Source organism: Panthera leo, chromosome C1 (genome assembly GCF_018350215.1).
Source record: "Panthera leo isolate Ple1 chromosome C1, P.leo_Ple1_pat1.1, whole genome shotgun sequence".
NCBI lineage: Eukaryota > Metazoa > Chordata > Mammalia > Carnivora > Felidae > Panthera > Panthera leo.
Genome location: NC_056686.1, coordinates 164,581,034 through 164,601,183, shown reverse-complemented (window position 1 = coordinate 164,601,183; position 20,150 = coordinate 164,581,034). Strand labels below are relative to the sequence as shown.

General features: G+C 36.6%; 1 protein-coding gene across 1 annotated transcript in view; it reads right to left on the bottom strand.

Annotated features, from left to right (window-relative positions):
• The window catches only part of AGPS (alkylglycerone phosphate synthase), a 143,547-nt gene that overhangs the window by 90,781 nt on the left and 32,616 nt on the right, over positions 1 to 20,150 (bottom strand). The window contains exons 2-5 of the mRNA XM_042949222.1: positions 18,698 to 18,787; positions 3,993 to 4,083; positions 1,344 to 1,464; positions 1,178 to 1,252 (exon numbers count right to left, since the gene is read on the bottom strand). Of these exons, the coding sequence (XP_042805156.1) occupies positions 1,178 to 1,252; positions 1,344 to 1,464; positions 3,993 to 4,083; positions 18,698 to 18,787 (377 nt within the window). The remainder of the gene's footprint in view (positions 1 to 1,177; positions 1,253 to 1,343; positions 1,465 to 3,992; positions 4,084 to 18,697; positions 18,788 to 20,150) is intronic.

Below are 20,150 nucleotides of genomic sequence, written 5' to 3'. Positions count from 1 at the left end.
AAATCTGGATTTTTAGAAATATCTGTATTTTCTAAAGTAAGACATACATTTTCATTATGGTAAATCCTCAGTACTTTAATATTCAGACACATGAAGAAAATACCTAGAAGGCACACTCCAAGTTCTACTTAAGATTTATCAAAAGATCGTCTATTAAGGTTTCCTATGAGAAACAAAAATTGATAAATTTTGCTTTCATTTTTTTCCAGTAAAAAAATGGAATAAATCTTGCCCAAATCTTGGTAATGAAGTAGCCTAAAGCTACTAAAAGAACACTAGAAGAATATACCCCACAGGTATCAACAAAGTAATTTAATCTCAGCTACACAGGCTCTTGCATTTTCCCCCTACGTATGTCACCTCCCTCCTACCTCCATATTAAAGGAGGCTTTTTTTCCCCTCAGATATTCCCTGTGAAGTAGAGGGATCACAACTAAAAACAGATGAGACAATATTTTGAAAAATAAAATACTCCCTATACTCCTTTATGGAGTTTTAAGGGGAAAAAGGATCAGATCACTGGAACTTTTGTAAAAGGTAATTATGGACAGTAAGGTACAAATATACCAATTCTACCTTAAATTTTCTACTAAAAGAGATGGGTACAAAAATCATATATATAAATATACTGCCTAATCATCAGCAAGAGCAAAATAACAACACAAAGCTCATCCTTCTTCTATCTCAAGCCAAAATCAGGAATGAAATTAATGTTTCAGAATTTAACTGTTTATATCAAAGACAATGGGTATCTTAAACAACTTGTTTCACCATTTGAAGACAATGCTTGTCAGCCCATGAAGTGATATCAACAAATTACTTACCAGTTTATAGTAATCAATAGTTAAGAGTTTCTTTATATCTGAATATTTATCATTGATCAATATTAATTTCATTAAGCTTTCAAACTAACCAAAAATACATTTTTCTACCCACCTTCCAATATGATATTTACATTTAAAATGAAGACTTAATCAGCAACAACAGAATCAATCATTAAAACCAATAGTTCAGGAAGATCAGATCAAGAATTACACAACTTTTGGTACACTAAAAATACAGCTACCTATACTTTTTACAACTCCTATGTTTACAAGTATGTATTTCCAAAACTAAATTTATTTAAGATTTCACAATACTAAATTAATGATACAAAGGAAAAAAAAAAAAAACTTACTTGGCCATAAAACTATATCAGGAATTCGCTGAAACATTCCTTCCCTGAGCAAAAATATCTCATGAAGACAATGACCTGTTTTGTATTTAAAAAAGAACATGTTAAAAACATCTTAATTTATAAGAAATTTTAAAATTAAAAACACTGCTTATATAAAGTTGCTTACCATGAGCTCTAAATACTCGATCATCTGCTTCTTGTGAATATGAAATATTAGTTTCTTTAAGGTCATGAAGAAAATCTTCATTTACAATAGAAGGAGGTGTATCACTAGGATTTAAGGATGCCTAGAAAATAAAATTGGTTTCTTTGACTTATTTCTAGAAAAATAACTTTTGAATACCTGGTTAGAGACAGTGACCATAAAATGTAACTGAGACAAAAGCATGGAAAAGTAACAACCCATACAGATACCAACTCTGTGACAATAACAAATTACAAATGGTCTGGTTAATCATACTCTATATAAGTAATAGATGCCTTATGTTTCCTCTTTCACATCTTTGGCCCACCTTCTCATTATTTTTGAAGATTGCAATCAAGAACAAAGAAGATGGCAAAGTCTCAAATCTTCCATTTTAGATCAAGGAAACTGGGGAAAAGCTACTTAACTTTTGCATCATCTACATTTTCATCTGCAGATAAAATTTACCATTTCTTAGATTTCAATTACCATTTTAAAATGATCAACAAGAAACCTTGTCTATTTTTATAGAACTGCTTTAAAACTCACAACATAATTATAATTTGATACTTAGTTTCAACTAACAGGTAACCTGAAAAATAAATCTTCAACTTTAAAGCTATGTGACACTGGGCAAATCACCCAACTTCTCTGAGCCTTGGCTTCCTCATCTGTTAAGTGAGATTATCACCACTAAACTTATACAGCTACCATAAGGAATTAGAAAGGTCAAAAGATGGTAATTTTTGTGAAAAGCACCAAATACCATGCCTACCACAGAGAAAAGGCTGGCCAAATAAAATCTGCTATTAAAAAAAGCTATGATACAGTATCTGGAAAAAAGAAAATATAAGAATATGTAAAAGAGGCACCTGGGTGGCTCAGATGGTTAAGCAGCTGATTCCTGATTTTGGCTCAGGTCATGGTCTCGCAGTTCAAGCCCCACCTCGATCTGTGCTGTCAGTGCAGAGCCTGCTTGGGATTCTCTCTCTCCCTCTCTCTCTGGCCCTCTCCTGCTATCTCTCTCTCTTTCTCTCTCCCTTCCTCTCAAAATAAACATTTGATAATAATATTTTATAATAACATTTAAAAGATGTATAAAAAATACATATTTATGTAGTGTTGGTATCTTATTAAAGAGTCTGTATTTAATATCCAATTATATAAGAAATATTTATTGAGTGTGTGCTATATACTAGGCACTGTTCTAGGCCTTGGGGATATAGCAGTAAGATAATCAGGGAAAAAAATCCTTGACCTCATGGAATTTACATTACAGTGAGAGGAAATGACCAGAGAACCCCAACAAAAGATACATTGTTATGATTTTATTAAGTTATTAAAAATTGAGAAGGGCTCAAAATCAGAAAAAAGTACATGGAAAACTGGTGAAATTTCTGAAAATGGTATACATATTACATCAATGTAAAAAAAGATAATTATAAACAGCCAAAAGAAAGAACTGAGGAAATAAAAAAGAAATCTTGTAAGAAAAGTTGAAAGAATTTGGTTTCGGAGGGGTAGGAATTAACTGTTCACATAATTTCTTTAGTAGAATGACATGTAACGGTGGATTTATAAATAAAGCAAACAAGTACTCACTAAATACCTATAGCCCTCAAAAGCGTGTTGGATACAGCAGAGAATATAGCATAGAGGCATCTGGGTGGCTCAGTCGGTTAAGTGTCTGACTCTTGATGTCGGCTCAGGTCACAATCTCACAGCTGTGAGATTGAGCCCAACATTAGGCTCTGCGCTGACAGCACAGAGCCTGCTTGGGATTCTCTTCTCTTTCCCTTTCTCCCCTCCCCATTCACACACATGCACACTCTCTCTCAAAATAAATAAAACAAACTTAAAAAAAAAAAAGAATACAGTGTAAGCCATAGTCCCTGCGCTTATAGAACTTAAACCCAATTTAGAGGGACAGGCAGAATACCATGCCATAGAAATAATAACAACAATAAATGAAAATCATAATAATATAGAGAAATGCTACTTCATTAGTTTGATATGAATACAGTTTAAAGTTTTTTAACCTCAACTACAGAAAAATGAAACTACATGAACAAACCAAAGTTCTCTATCACTCATACCTTAATCAAATTTTTACTTTTTTGTAAGTCTTCTAAAATTCTGAATGTTTTGATATTAAAAGTAACATTACATTTTTATTTCAAATTATCCTATATTAATCCTGGATTACTGTCAGTTCATTAAATATCCTAAAAATGATAGCAACTTATCCTTTTGTAGCAGTCCTCTCACAGAATGCATTCATTTGCATTTCACTACCACCCTAAGAGACATAGAACAGACAGTTAGTATTCTCACTTCTCAAATTAAGGTAACTGAGCCTCAGAGAACATAAAAAGTTTGCCAGGCAACTCTCAGATAAATTCTGAGATCAGGATCTATATCTGCGATGCTGAAAAGCCATCTCTAGAAAACCTAGCAAGGCCAATTAAACCAGTGAACTTCTTAACAAAAAAATTACAACAAATGCATTAAAGCAATTATAACAAATTACAAAGATAAATCTAACTGATTTAGGATTAAACACATGCACGTGCACACACACAGAGACACAACACAGAGTTAAGTATGCTAGTAATCATTCTTATTTCTTACTTTAGAGGTAGTTTTATGCTCCAGGCTTACTCCAAGGGTATTTTGGATCCAGTCTCTAAAAGTTGGTAAAGTCATGCCACTAAGAGGGTACCTAAGATTACAAAGAAAATAAAACATTGGAGTAAGGTATCTTCATTTAAATTTAAATCTTAAAATTGGCTTCTAGTAATGGTCAAGTAGTTCCTACCAAAATGACCCTCCCACATATAACTATAAACTCTGGACAAAAAAAAACAAAAACAAAACCCAACTCTGAAGGCAGTACAGGCAGACAAAAACAAGCAACAGGGGATAAAGGGGTGTGATAGGCTTAGAAAAGTATACCTTCCAGATGTTTTTTATTTTTAAAACAAGTTTTAGCCTGAGGGACAGCCCCCGCTGGTGCCATAACAGGAAACAAAAATACAGAAAACCTCTAGTCTTCCTGCCTTGAAGAACCAGAAGGCAGTGTTTGCAGTGAACACAACAGCTGGGAAGAGCATAGAGAAATCACAGGAAAGGAGAGAGTCAGAGAGTGATGTATGCATAAACTTTCTCCAGATGTCTGACTGACATATGGAGCAGACTCGAGGCAGTCCAACTAAGTTTAAAAGAACCCAGCTGCTCACCACCACAAAAGGAAAGAAATGGGAATCTGAGGAACAGTCAAGTTAATTACTTGATGATGTTAAAAAAATAAAGCCTCTTCGGAAGAATATAATGGAATACAGAGTTTCTACAACATACCATTAACAATGTCCAAGATGTACTCCAAAGTTACTAGACAAAGACAAACAAGAAAGTATGATCCATAATCAAGAAAAAGGGCAATTAATAGGGACTGACTCTGATGATCTAAGATACTGGAACTAGCACACAAGCATTTTAAAACAGTTATAATTAAAGGGCAAAAGGGAAACTATGTTCCCAGTGAGTAAAAGAAAAAATCTCAGCAGAGAAACAGAAACTATAAAAAGAACAAAATAGAAATTCTATAATTAAAACTCTTAAAAATTCATTGGAGGAACACAAGGGCAGACTGGAGATGTCAGTGAACTTACAGACAGAGCAATAAAACACATACAATCTGAAGAGCAAAGAAAAAGATTGAAAAAATAAACAGAGCTTCAAGGACCTATGGAACAACAGCAAAAGACTAACATACATAAAACATAACATATACATAACATACATATAGAGTCCTAAGCAAAAGAAAAAAAAGGGAAAGGAAATAAACAGTATTTGAAGAAATTAATGGCAGAAAGTTTCCAAATTTGATGAAAGACATAAATTTACAAATTCAAGAAGGCCAGAGAATACTGAGAAGATAAATGCCAAGAAACACACTACACACATCATGGTCAAATTGCAATATAAAGAGAGAGAAAGAGAAGGAGGATACAAATGTTAAAAGAATCTAGAGAAAAATGACACATTACATACAGTGTAATAACAATAAAAATTATGACTGGCTTCTCATCAAAAACGGTGAAATCCTGGAAATAACTAAACAGCTGTAAGGAGGGGTTCCTGGGTGGCTCAGTAGGTTAAGCATCCGACTTTAGCTCAGGTCATGATTTCACGGTCTGTGAGTTCAAGCCCCTGTCGGGCTCTGTGCTGACAGCTCGGAGCCTGGAGCCTGCTTCAGGTTCTGTGTCTCCCTCTCTGACCCTCCCTCATTCATGCTCTGTCTCTCTCTGTCTCAAAAATAAACATTAAAAAAAATTTTTTTTTGAAGAAAGAATAAAATAAAATAAAATAAAATAAAATAAAATAAAATAAAATAAAATAAAATAAAATAAAATTCTCAAATCAGTCTTTCTTTTTATATTATTACTTTTTGTTTCTTTCCAAGATTTCATTTAAATTCAAGCTAGTTAACATATTGCATAGTATTGGTTCCAGGAGTAGAATTTAGTGATTCATCACTTACATATAACACCCAGTGCTCATCACAGGCACCCTCCTTAATGCTCATTACCCATTTAGCCCACCCCCTACCCACCTCCCCTCCAGCAACCCTCAGTTTGTTCTCTATAGTTAATAGTCTTATGGTTTGCCCCCTCTATGATTTTTTTATTATTTCTTTTTTAAGAGAGAGAGCACACAAGCAGGGTAGGGGCAGAGGAAGAGAGAGAATCCCAAGCAGCCTCCATGGTCAGCACAGAGCCTGACATGGAGCTCCATCCCACAACCCAAGGATCATGACCTAAGACGAATGAAAAGCTGGACACTCAACCTACTGACCCTCCAGGTACTCCCTTCTCTGTTTTTATCTCATTTTATTTTTCCTTCCCTTCCTCTATATTCATCTGTTTTTTAAAATATCAAATAGGAGTGAAATCATATGATATTTATCTTTCTCTGACTTATTTTGCTTAGTATAATACACTCTAGTTCCATCCACATTGTTGCAAATGGCAAGACTTCATTCTTTTTGATGGCTGAGTAATATTCCATCATATGTATGTATATGTGTATATACATATATACACACACCACATCTTTATCCATTCATCAATCAATAGATATTTGGGCTCTTTCCATAATTTGGCTGTTGTTGATAGCGCTGTTATAGACATTGGGGTGCATGTGCCCCCTTCCAATCAGTATTTTTGTATCCTTTGGATAAATACCTAGTAGTACAATTGCTGGGTCATAGGGCAGTTCAATCTTTAACGTTCTGAGGAATCTCCACACTGTTTTCCAGAGTAGCTGTACAAGTTTGCATTCCCACCAACAGTGTAAGAGAGGTTCAAATAGTCTTTACATAAACATTAACAAAACAAAAATGACAGTGGAAAGGAGAAAAAATACATAAGGAACACATATGTTTTAACTAGTTAAGTTTCTTTTCATGCTAAAAAAAATCACAAGTGCTAAAAATCAAACTAAACGGGTATGTTTGAAGTACTATAATATGTTTTCATAAATCTAAAGAAACTGGAATGGAAGAAAGTATAAGACTCATAGCTAAAGCAACTAAAGATAGTCATTCAGCATATAAAATTTTCTTCATTTCAGCTGAGGTAACAGTACAAATTCTGGAAAGCTGGTTATAACAGATATGCCACCGCTATGTGTTAGTTATGTTCTCCAAAAAGACCAGTTTGGAACTATTAGGTTTATTGCCGGATCTTTATATGTTAAATGTACAATTAATTTGAGTCCCTGTAAAAGTTATTAGAACCTTGATATTCATGACAGAATCAGACCTTTGTGAATCCCTTAACAAATAACATTACCGATAAAATAAAAAGGTGACCCCTTCAAGATACTTGGATTAACAGATAGAGTTGGTGTTACTGTTTCATGCAAAATTTAAAACTACATTCTACCACTAAGAAAAACACAATATACTTCTACATCTGAATGCATTGTATTTCAGACTTTGAAGAAGTATCTTGCACAGAATATTCTATTTAAGATTTTGCTCCATTAACTACAAGTCCAGCACAAAACATACAAGAGATCCATGTCAGAATGTAAATTTTTCAATTGTACTTTTTCTTGCACCTAATGCCCCAGGATTTGAAAAACAGTAAAAGAAACCTGACTTCATAATCATAAACCTAGCATACTGCCAAGGGTTCCAAAAATCTCACAAAAGATCATGAAGTAAAAATTAAAACTTTGAAATCAAAGAAGTAAATTGACTGAAAAGAAACATTATAAGAAAAGTTAAAGGAATCAGCAGTATTTACCTGAAGAAACAGCTATGGAACAACTTGATTATTACAGTAAAATAGTTTAGATATATATCCAGAATTATAAAAAGCATATAACACTCATATAAGACTGTACTGAGCACTGTAGGACACACAGAATTAATATTATAACTTCAGTTCTTAAGAAACTTACAATCTAGTTTAGTTAAAGCTACAAAGACACTTAATTGATAGGATGAATATATGGGCAAAAAATAGGAAAATTTTGCCAGAAATGTGATAAGAGGAAAGCCAGGTGCTTGTACCAATTATTGAAACAGGTGACTCTTTTTTTTTTTTAATTTTTTTACTTTTCCAATATATGAAATTTATTGTCAAATTGGTTTCCATACAACACCCAGTGCTCATCCCAAAAGGTGCCCTCCTCAATACCCATCACCCACCCTCCCCTCCCTCCCACCCCCCATCAACCCTCAGTTTCTTCTCAGTTTTTAAGAGTCTCCTATGCTTTGGCTCTCTCCCACTCTAACCTCTTTTTTTTTTTTTCCTTCCCCTCCCCCATGGGTTTCTGTTAAGTTTCTCAGGATCCACATAAGAGTGAAAACATATGGTATCTGTCTTTCTCTGTATGGCTTATTTCACTTAGCATCACACTCTCCAGTTCCATCCACGTTGCTACAAAGGGCCATATTTCGTTCTTTCTCATTGCCATGTAGTACTCCATTGTGTATATAAACCACAATTTCTTTATCCATTCATCAGTTGATGGACATTTAGGCTCTTTCCATAATTTGGCTATTGTTGAGAGTGCTGCTATAAACATTGGGGTACAAGTGCCCCTATGCATCAGTACTCCTGTATCCCTTGGGTAAATTCCTAGTAGTGCTATTGCTGGGTCATAGGGTAGGTCTATTTTTAATTTTCTGAGGAATCTACACACTGTTTTCCAGAGTGGCTGCACCATTTTGCATTCCCACCAACAGTACAAGAGGGTTCCCGTTTCTCCACATCCTCTCCAGCATCTATAGTCTCCTGATTTGTTCATTTTGGCCACTCTGACTGGCGTGAGGTGATATCTGAGTGTGGTTTTGATTTGTATTTCCCTGATAAGGAGGGACGTTGAGCATCTTTTCATGTGCCTGTTGGCCATCCGGATGTCTTCTTTAGAGAAGTGTCTATTCATGTTTTCTGCCCATTTCTTCACTGGGTTATTTGTTTTTCGGGTGTGGAGATTGGTGAGCTCTTTATAGATTTTGGATACTAGCCCTTTGTCCGACATGTCATTTGCAAATATCTTTTCCCATTCTGTTGGTTGCCTTTTAGTTTTGTTGGTTGTTTCCTTTGCTGTGCAGAAGCTTTTTATCTTCATAAGGTCCCAGTAGTTCATTTTTGCTTTTAATTCCCTTGCCTTTGGGGATGTGTCGAGTAAGAGATTGCTACGGCTGAGGTCAGAGAGGTCTTTTCCTGCTTTCTCCTCTACGGTTTGGATGGTTTCCTGTCTCACATTCAGGCCCTTTATCCATTTTGAGTTTATTTTTGTGAATGGTGTGAGAAAGTGGTCTAGTTTCACCTTCTGCATGTTGCTGTCCAGTTCTCCCAGCACCATTTGTTAAAGAGACTTTTTTCCATTGGATGTTCTTTCCTGCTTTGTCAAAGATTAGTTGGCCATACGTTTGTGGGTCTAGTTCTGGGGTTTCTAGTCTATTCCATTGGTCTATGTGTCTGTTTTTGTGCCAATACCATGCTGTCTTGATGATGACAACTTTGTAGTAGAGGCTAAAGTCTGGGATTGTGATGCCTCCTGCTTTGGTCTTCTTCTTCAAAATTACTTTGGCTATTTGGGGCCTTTTGTGGTTCCATATGAATTTTAGAATTGCTTGTTCTAGTTTCGAGAAGAATGCTGGTGCAATTTTGATTGGGATTGCATTGAATGTGTAGATAGCTTTGGGTAGTATTGACATTTTGACAATATTTATTCTTCCAATCCATGAGCAGGGAATGTCTTTCCATTTCTTTATATCTTCTTCAATTACCTTCATAAGCTTTCTATAGTTTTCAGCATACAGATCTTTTACATCTTTGGTTAGATTTATTCCTAGGTATTTTATGCTTCTTGGTGCAATTGTGAATGGGATCAGTTTCTTTATTTGTCTTTCTGTTGCTTCATTGTTAGTGTATAAGAATGCAACTGATTTCTGTACATTGATTTTGTATCCTGCAACTTTGCTGAATTCATGTATCAGTTCTAGCAGACTTTTGGTGGAGTCTATCGGATTTTCCACGTATAATATCATGTCATCTGTAAAAAGCGAAAGCTTGACTTCATCTTTGCCAATTTGATGCCTTTGATTTCCTTTTGTTGTCTGATTGCTGATGCTAGAACTTCCAACACTATGTTAAACAACAGCGGTGAGAGTGGGCATCCCTGTCGTGTTCCTGATCTCAGGGATAAAGCTCTCAGTTTTTCCCCATTGAGGATGATGTTAGCTGTGGGCTTTTCATAAATGGCTTTTATGATGTTTAAGTATGTTCCTTCTATCCCGACTTTCTCAAGAGTTTTTATTAAGAAAGGGTGCTGGATTTTGTCAAAGGCCTTTTCTGCATTGATTGACAGGATCATATGGTTCTTATCTTTTCTTTTATTAATGTGATGTATCACGTTGATTGATTTGCGAATGTTGAACCAGCCCTGCAGCCCAGGAATGAATCCCACTTGATCATGGTGAATAATTCCTTTTATATGCTGTTGAATTCGATTTGCTAGTATCTTATTGAGAATTTTTTGCATCCATATTCATCAGGGATATTGGCCTGTAGTTCTCTTTTTTTACTGGGTCTCTGTCTGGTTTAGGAATCAAAGTAATACTGGCTTCATAGAACGAGTCTGGAAGTTTTCCTTCCCTTTCTATTTCTTGGAATAGCTTGAGAAGGATAGGTATTATCTCTGCTTTAAACGTCTGGTAGAACTCCCCTGGGAAGCCATCTGGTCCTGGACTCTTATTTGTTGGGAGATTTTTGATAACCGATTCAATTTCTTCGCTGGTTATGGGTCTGTTCAAGCTTTCTATTTCCTCCTGATTGAGTTTTGGAAGAGTGTGCGTATTTAGGAATTTGTCCATTTCTTCCAGGTTGTCCAATTTGCTGGCATATAATTTTTCATAGTATTCCCTGATAATTGTTTGTATCTCTGAGGGATTGGTTGTAATCATTCCATTTTCATTCATGATTTTATCTATTTGGGTCATCTCCCTTTTCTTTTTGAGAAGCCTGGCTAGAGGTTTGTCAATTTTGTTAATTTTTTCAAAAAACCAACTCTTGGTTTCGTTGATCTGCTCTACAGTTTTTTTAGATTCTATATTGTTTATTTCTGCTCTGATCTTTATTATTTCTCTTCTTCTGCTGGGTTTAGGCTGCCTTTGCTGTTCTGCTTCTGTTTCCTTTAGGTGTGCTGTTAGATTTTGTATTTGGGATTTTTCTTGTTTCTTGAGACAGGCCTGGATTGCAATGTATTTTCCTCTCAGGACTGCCTTCGTTGCATCCCAAAGCGTTTGGATTGTTGTATTTTCATTTTCATTTGTTTCCATATATTTTTTAATTTCTTCTCTAATTGCCTGGTTGACCCACTCATTCTTTAGTAGGGTGTTCTTTCACCTCCATGCTTTTGGAGGTTTTCCAGACTTTTTCCTGTGGTTGATTTCAAGCTTCATAGCATTGTGGTCTGAAAGTATGCATGGTATAATTTCAATTCTTGTATACTTATGAAGGGCTGTTTTGTGACCCAGTATGTGATCTATCTTGGAGAAGGTTCCATGTGCACTCGAGAAGAAAGTATATTCTGTTGCTTTGGGATGCAGAGTTCTAAATATATCTGTCAAGTCCATCTGATCCAATGTGTCATTCAGGGCCCTTGTTTCTTTATTGACCGTGTGTCTAGATGATCTATCCATTTCTGTAAGTGGAGTGTTAAAGTCCCTTGCAATTACCACATTCTTATCAATAAGGTTGCTTATGTTTATGAGTAATTGTTTTATATATTTGGGGGCTCCCGTATTCGGCGCATAGACATTTATAACTGTTAGCTCTTCCTGATGGATAGACCCTGTAATTATTATATAATGACCTTCTTCATCTCTTGTTACAGCCTTTAATTTAAAGTCTAGTTTGTCTGATATAAGTATGGCTACTCCAGCTTTCTTTTGGCTTCCAGTAGCATGATAAATGGTTCTCCATCCCCTCACTCTCAATCTAAAGGTGTCCTCAGGTCTAAAATGAGTCTCTTGTAGACAGCAAATAGATGGGTCTTGTTTTTTTATCCATTCTGATACCCTATGTCTTTTGGTTGGCGCATTTAATCCATTTATATTCAGTGTTATTATAGAAAGATACGGGTTTAGAGTCATTGTGATGTCTGTATGTTTTATGCTTGTAGTGATGTCTCTGGTACTTTGTCTCACAGGATCCCCCTTAGGATCTCTTGTAGGGCTGGTTTCGTGGTGACAAATTCCTTCAGTTTTTGTTTGTTTGGGAAGACCTTTATCTCTCCTTCTATTCTAAATGACAGACTTGCTGGATAAAGGATTCTCGGCTGCATATTTTTTTCTGTTCAGCACATTGAAGATCTCGTGCCAATCCTTTCTGGCCTGCCAAGTTTCAAAAGACAGATCAGTCACGAGTCTTATAGGTCTCCCTTTATATGTTGGGGCACGTTTATCCCTTGCTGCTTTCAGAATTTTCTCTTTATCCTTGTATTTTTTCCAGTTTCACTATGATATGTCGTGCAGAAGATCGATTCAAGTTACGTCTGAAGGGAGTTCTCTGTGCCTCTTGGATTTCAATGCCTTTTTCCTTCCCCAGTTCAGGGAAGTTCTCAGCTATTATTTCTTCAAGTTCCCCGTCAGCACCTTTCCCTCTCTCTTCCTCCTCTGGGATACCAATTATGTGTATATTATTTTTTTTTAGTGTATCACTTAGTTCTCTAATTTTCCCCTCATACTCCTGGATTTTTTTATCTTTTTCTCAGCTTCCTCTTTTTCCATAACTTTATCTTCTAGTTCACCTATTCTCTCCTCTGCCTCTTCAATCCGAGCTGTCGTCGTTTCCATTTTGTTTTGCATTTCGTTTAAAGCGTTTTTCAGCTCCTCCTGACTGTTCCTTAGTCCCTTGATCTCTGTAGCAAGAGATTCTCTGCTGTCCTGTATACTGTTTTCAAGCCCAGCGATTAATTTTATGACTATTATTCTAAATTCACTTTCTGTTATATTATTTAAATCCTTTTTGATCAGTTCATTAGCTGTTGTTATTTCCTGGAGATTCTTCTGAGGGGAATTTTTCCGTTTGGTCATTTTGGATAGTCCCTGGAGTGGTGCGGACCTGCAGGGCACTTCCCCTGTGCTGTGGTGTATAACTGGAGTTGGTGGGCGGGGCCGCAGTCCGACCTGATGTCTGCCCCCAGCCCACCGCTGGGGCCACAGTCAGACTGCTGTGTGCCTTCTCTTCCCCTCTCCTGGGGCGGGATTCACTGTGGGGTGGCGTGGCCCGTCTGGGCTACTTGCACACTGCCAGGCTTGTGGTGCTGGGGATCTGGCATATTAGCTGGGGTGGGTAGGCAAGGTGCACGGGGGTAGGAGGGGCAGGCTTAGCTTGCTTCTCCTCAGGTGATCCATTTCAGGAGGGGCCCTGTGGCAGTGGGAGGGAGTCAGACCTGCTGCCGGAGGGTTGGCTCCGCAGAAGCACAGCGTTGGGTGTTTGCGGGGAGCAAGCAAGTTCCCTGGCAGGAACTGGTTCCCTTTGGGATTTTGGCTGGGGGATGGGCGAGGGAGATGGCGCTGGTTAGCGCCTTTGTTCCCCAACAAACTGAGCTCTGTTGTCCGGGGGCTCAGGTACTCTCCTCCCTTTGTCCTCCAGCCTTCCAGTTTCCGAGCAGAGCTGTTAACTTATGACCTCCCAGATGCTAAGTCGTGCTTGCTGTCGGAACACACTCCGTCAGGCCCTCCGCTTTTGCAAGCCAGACTCGGGGGCTCTGCTTGGCCGGCTGACCGCCCCTCCACCCCGGCTCCCTCCCGCTAGTCCATGGAGCGCGCACCACCTCGCCGCCCTTCCTACCCTCTTCCGTGGGCCTCTCGTCTGCGCTTGGCTCCGGAGAATGGTTCTGCTAGTCTTCTGGTAGTTTTCTGGGTTAGTTAGGCAGGTGTAGGTGGAATCTAAGTGATCAGCAGGACGCGCGGTGAGTCCAGAGTCCTCCTACGCCCCCATCTTCCCCTCGCTGGAAACAGGTGACTCTTAAATGGATCTTTACTCATGGTTGAAGATTAGTTTGAAAACTTTACGAAATGGTTCTTGTTGGGGCACGTGGGTGGCTCAATTGGTTAAACACCCAACTTCGACTCAGGTCATGATCTCACGGCTTGTGAGTTCAAACCCTGCGTTGGGCTCCGTGCTGACAGCTTAGAGCCTGAAAGCTGCTTCAGATTCTGTCTCCCTCTCTCTCTGCCCCTCCTCTGCTCATGCTCTGTCTCTCTCTCTCTGTTTCAAAAATAAACATTAAAAATAAAATTAAAAAAAAAAAGAAATAGTTCTTGTTGTAAAATATAAGGTGAGATCAACTCACCACTTTTCCTCAGGACAGAACTGACCTATATTGTAGAAGATATAGAACCAGGGGAAGCTTTTAAGACCAAAGAAATCACTGTGTGGAAAGAAAATTCTGTGAACATAAATATCCAAGAATGAAGTGCACATCAAGATTTATTGTGACTAAAGACAAAGTACTCTCACTCTGCGGCAGTGCACAGAGGCAGCAAACTATTAGTACACACAACTATCTATCCCAGAGTAAGTTCCACAATTGCTAAGCAATTTAAAAGTCTTTTATAATCAGATAAAACTTTAATACCACTGAAAATATAAAGTACAACAAACCCAAAGTCTCTCCATCTAAACACTAACTTGTGCTTTGTAAGCACCAATTAATGTATAATACCTTTAAAGTCCAAGAAAAATGACACTTTTCAAAAATTTTAGTTTGTAGAAAGCTACAGCATTAGCTCTGAAGTATTGCCTTCTGCTGCTTAAACCCATGAGGACTCAATTCATCTATATCTAGAAGGAGTAAGAATAGCAAGATTCTAAATCTAAGGATTTAGGGGTGCCTGGGTGGCTCAGTCAGTTAAGCCTCAGACTCTTGATTTGGGCTCAGGTCATGACCTTATGGTTAGTGAGTTCGAGCCCCGCACGGGGTTCTGTGCTAACAGCGCAAAGCCTGCTTGGGATTTCCTCTCTCTCCCTCTCTCTCTGACCCCCCTGCCACATAAATAAATAAACTTAAAAAAAAAACAAAAACAAAAACAAAAACTAAGGATTTATAAACTGACAAATTACAAATATGTTCAAAAGATAAGACTGTGTTCAGGAAAAAACTTATGATATTTCCCAAAGATCTAGAACAGCTTATAATAATTGCTTCTTTGGCTGGGTTTGAAATGTCAATGTTGCCCTCCCCAAACTACATACAATCAACCACATTTGCTTATAAAAATTTATTTGGATCAGAAATAATGGAAATGGAATCCCCATAAATTTTCATTAAAACTCACTCTTGGTTTCTGGCACCTAAGAATTCTTTTTCCCCAGCTCTGTTTTATTTCATTCTTGGGTATTTTATTCATGTTTTCTATGCAGTTATAGAGAGCAAAGATTTGTTCAGTTCAGATCAGTATTTTCTTATAATTCATCCTTTCTAGTCACAAATTCCATTTTCTCTTTGAAGAATATCACAACCTTCTTTTGCTTATGCCCTGTGCCTTCCACTATAACAACAGCAATTTTTGTCACAGGGTAATTTTTTACAAGATGACTAGCTTTACTGTGCTACTGTATAGGGGTAGAGAAGGCTACCATAAAGTGCTCCCAGAGTTTGGAGAGAAAACAAGATCAGTACAATGAATGAGTATGGTTATCTGCAGAAGCACAATAACAACAGAAACGGCACAAGAATGAAGCTTAAAAACATTTGGGTATCACTCACAACTTTCCACTGAGCAGGTGACCTCACGTAAGCTATTTAACCTCTCTCACCCTCAATCCCCTAATTATTTTTAAGAAAATATGACTACCCATCTTAGGGTTATTTTAAGATAATTCAGTAGCCATTCAATTAAGAAATAGCTATTATTATCTTTAAGAATGTTTGTAAATGTTTTCTGATACAAATCAGACAAATCTACTAATTCAACCATTATCCCCAGGAAACTAGACTAGGTTAACAGAAAGCTATGATCCAATTCAATCCAGTTTATTATCCTCTGTGGTAATGGTACTTCTGGCAGCACTAAAATGGGAACTGAATATTATTTAGTTATTGGCTTTAGTTATTAAATAGTTTATGTAGTACGTATTTAATCCTAGAGCATTTAAATTCCATTTCTGTATTTGGAGAGCTACCCTCCGGATGAGTCGTAGTGAGGAGCAAAGGCTACCTTCCACTAAAGCAAATGTACCTGATATCTACTTTACTGGTCTCCCTTCTAGGCTCTGCCAGTTGGATGCACCCCATTCTATTCCCCTTTCTCCCACTGGACCCAACTCAGGAGTTAATACAAAGAAATGAGGCCTTTAAGGAACTCATTCTGGTTAGAATGGCAGCAGCAGCAGCAATCTTCCAAAGTCTGAAGTCGAACATATAAAATTCTCCGGTTCTATTACAACCTGGATAAAAATCTCTCTTAAGACCACTGAATCTCCTTTGCTCTTAATCTATGCTCTCTGAACAACATCTGAATTACAAATTTTGTATTCTATATATCTTAAAATCAGAAAGGGCTTTAACAAGTGCTCTCTACACTGAAAAAGGAATAATCTAACTATGAATAAATACACTGGGGTTCTAATGTTTTTAATGAGTGTACCGTGAGTGTGGCACATGTCAGACCTCTAAAACCTGATCCTCTCTGTGAAAACTGACAAATCAAGTGTCAGAACACCAGAAATAAGAACCAGATTCTGAACCCATGGCACTACTAAAATGTAATTACTTGAGATATTTTCTGTGACTAATCGTTCGTTTCACACACATACGCTTCCAACACAAACCACTAAATAGCCTACAGTACCCTACAGAAGTAAGTGTCTAATGCTTTCAACAGCACTGTGCATAAGGGACTATTTACCCCCTCCCATAAAATAAAGATGCTATTCTCTCAAGATCCAAAGAAAGGAAGAAATGAGGACAGTATCTGAAAGGAGAGGAAGTTGATTTTCTAAGTTCAGAAGATTTCTTTTCCCCTCAGAAGATTTGGCAAAGCCAGCTTCTACACTGATAAGTTTCTGTATTAGACATTATTCTATTTAAAATGTGGGACGTTCAACATTTAGAACACTGGTAAATTTAATTCTAACCAGAAATTCCTCCTACCCGAATTATACAATTTCTTAACTAAGCCTCCACCAATATGCTTCCCAGTCAAACTTAAAGATGGGAATGAGAATACGTATAATATTTATTTTTCCTATTAAAAAGCAAGTGTCAAATGTACATTTCACACCTTCATTACAATTAGTTCCTAATTACTACTCCCGAGGTTTTGTTCAGTTACAAAGTATGTTCAAGTCAGAAAACTGGAATGATTATGTTGCAAAGAAAAAGAATTTCTCCAAAGGAATAAAACATTTCTCACTGGTATTTCAATATATTGACATACCATGTAAGTTTTAAGAATATTAACCTAATCATATTAATCCCCGATAGATTTTAAGTCAAACACAATCCTGGAACAGATTAAAAAAAAATCTGATCCTATTTTTTACCTACTCTCAATTTTTAATTTATAGAGCCAGCATTCAAATCTTACGTGTTTATACTCACTGTCCTTCCAAAACGATTTCAACAGACAAACCCAAAATACCAGCTTTGGCAGGATTGGTTCTTAAAATCAACTAAGAACTTACTTTACAATTCTGTCTGCATCTGGAACAGTAACAATACAAATATTATTTAGAATTCTTATCAACACATTCCCAAAAACATTTCAGAAATGTGAAAGTTATCACACAAATGATTGTTCTTTCTTCACCACTTCTTCCCTAATGTGTCTCAGAAAATTAATTTTAAAAATACTATTTATATTCACAAAGACCTAAAATTGTTCACCATCCATAATAACCCACACCCAAAAGTAAATTCCCAGTCTTTTTAAAAAAATTTTTTAAGTTTGCTTATTTTGAGAGAGACAGAGACAGTGCAAGTGGGGGAGGGGCAGAGAGAGAGGGAGAGAGAGAATCCCAACCAGAGTTTGACATAAGGCTTGAACTCACAAAACCACGAGATCATGACCTGAGCTGAAACCAAGAGTCAGACACTTAACTGACTGAGCCACCCAGGTGCCCCTAAATTCCCAGTCTTAAACTGGGAGTTACTTTGAACAAGTCAGTGGCATGGAAATTGGGTGGGATCCTGATTCAAACTACCTACCTATAAAATGGCATCTTTTTAGATATCAGGGGAAATGTGGACTGGATAATCAGATATTATAAAATTATCTTATTTTGGGAAATATGATAATGATATTATTATGATTAGCTAATATTAGATCCCTACACTTTCAAAGGAGACATATGTAAATATTTAGAAGTGACACAATGGAATTTACTACCAAAAAAAGAAGGAGCAATTATGTCAAAATGTTGATAGCTTTATTTACTTTTTATTTTTTTAATGTTTATTTATTTTTGAGAAAGAGACAGAGTGCAAGCAAGGGAGGGACAGAGAGAGGGAGACACAGAATCTGAAGCAGGCTCCAGGCTCTCAGCCATCAGCACAGAGCCCAATGTGCGGCTCAAACCCACAAATCATGAGATCATGACCTGAGCCGAAATTGGATGGTGTACCAACCAAGCCACCCAGGCACCCCAAAATGTTGATAACTTTAAGTTGAGGGAGGAGTCATTATATTGTCCTCTCTATGTGTGTCTGTTATTTAACATGACATACATTTGTTATTTATGTTTAAAATTTTTTATAGAAAGAAAGAGGAAAAAAAGGAAAAGAATAAACCAACCAGTTACCTTTTCCCAGTCAACTCAACTTGGCCTTTCTTATTGAAGAAGAACTTAGAATCATTATATCCCCATCCATTCCATTTCATAACTTCTTGCCTAATAATAATAAAAAAAAATACATAAATTAGACTACATTAAATATCTCAAAACTGAATAGTATATCATTGATATTAACTTTCACAATCATTTAAAAGACCTGATCCCACTAACAGTATATCAGTTTAAATAGAATGAATATGGATCAAAATGTCCATGTATTAATTAATATTTCAAATACAGAATCATTCTGATGAGCAGCACCTGCTTCACAAAGGGCAACAACTACATTTAATGAATTCAAAGGAAAAAGAAGGAAAAAGGGAGAAAAATATAATTAGAGTACAAATATGCTTCATGTTGTACATGTTATTAGTTTACATAATAGGACAGTCTAAAAAATTCTGCAATTAAAATAAAACTCACTTGAATAGGAAACAAATTTTTGCATATATTAGAAAAATCACAATTATTAATCTGCTATGATGAAAAGATCAATTTACAGAATAAGTTCACTAGTAATGGCACTACTAGTAGTAGACACTTAATAAAGTATATAAAAAAATCTAAGATGCGTTTACAAACATTCTAAATCCTTCAATTTCCATGTAACCACCAATCTCTACCTTGACCTACATATTAATGTAACAGTTAATGACTATACCAGTTTTTAGTATTCGAAAACAATATGGTATTTTGAATTTCATTGTCTTAAAAAGCATTTTCAGCCAAATCAATAATTGATTCAATTCTGAACATTACATAAGATCTGGACCTGTGCAGAACACAATAAGCAACCACACTGAAGTACTGAAGTACTCTGTCAGCATTTATTATTAATGCTGTGTTTTAGCATGGTGCCCTAGTATATCTGGGCTACTGAAATAAACTGATAACAAATCTTATTGCAAATTCAATTATGCAGTCTATGATGAAGAAAAGAAAACTCTTCTCTACACAGAAATTATTTGCTGCATTAAAATTTCAAAATAGGGGTGTCTGGGTGGTGGCTCAGTCAGTTAAGCGTCTGACTTCAGCTCAGGCCATGATCTCACGGTTCGTGGGTTTGAGTCCCACGTCGGGCTCTGTGCTGACAGCTCAGAGCCTGGAGCTCAGATTTTGCTTCAGATTTTGTGTCTCCCTCTCTCCCTGCCCTTCCCTCACTCGCACTCTTTTTCTCTCTCTCAAAAATAAACATTAAAAATTTTTTTTAATTAAAAAAAAATAAAATTTCAAACTACATCACAAGAAAAAACCTGTAAATATGTGTGGTGATGGATGTTAACCAGACTTACTGTGGTGATCATTTCACAATATATACAGATTTTGAGTCATTATGTGGTATACCTGAAATTAATTACATGTCAATTATATCTCAGTTTTTTTTAATGTCAAAATAAAGATTTACTCATTAGAAAGCATT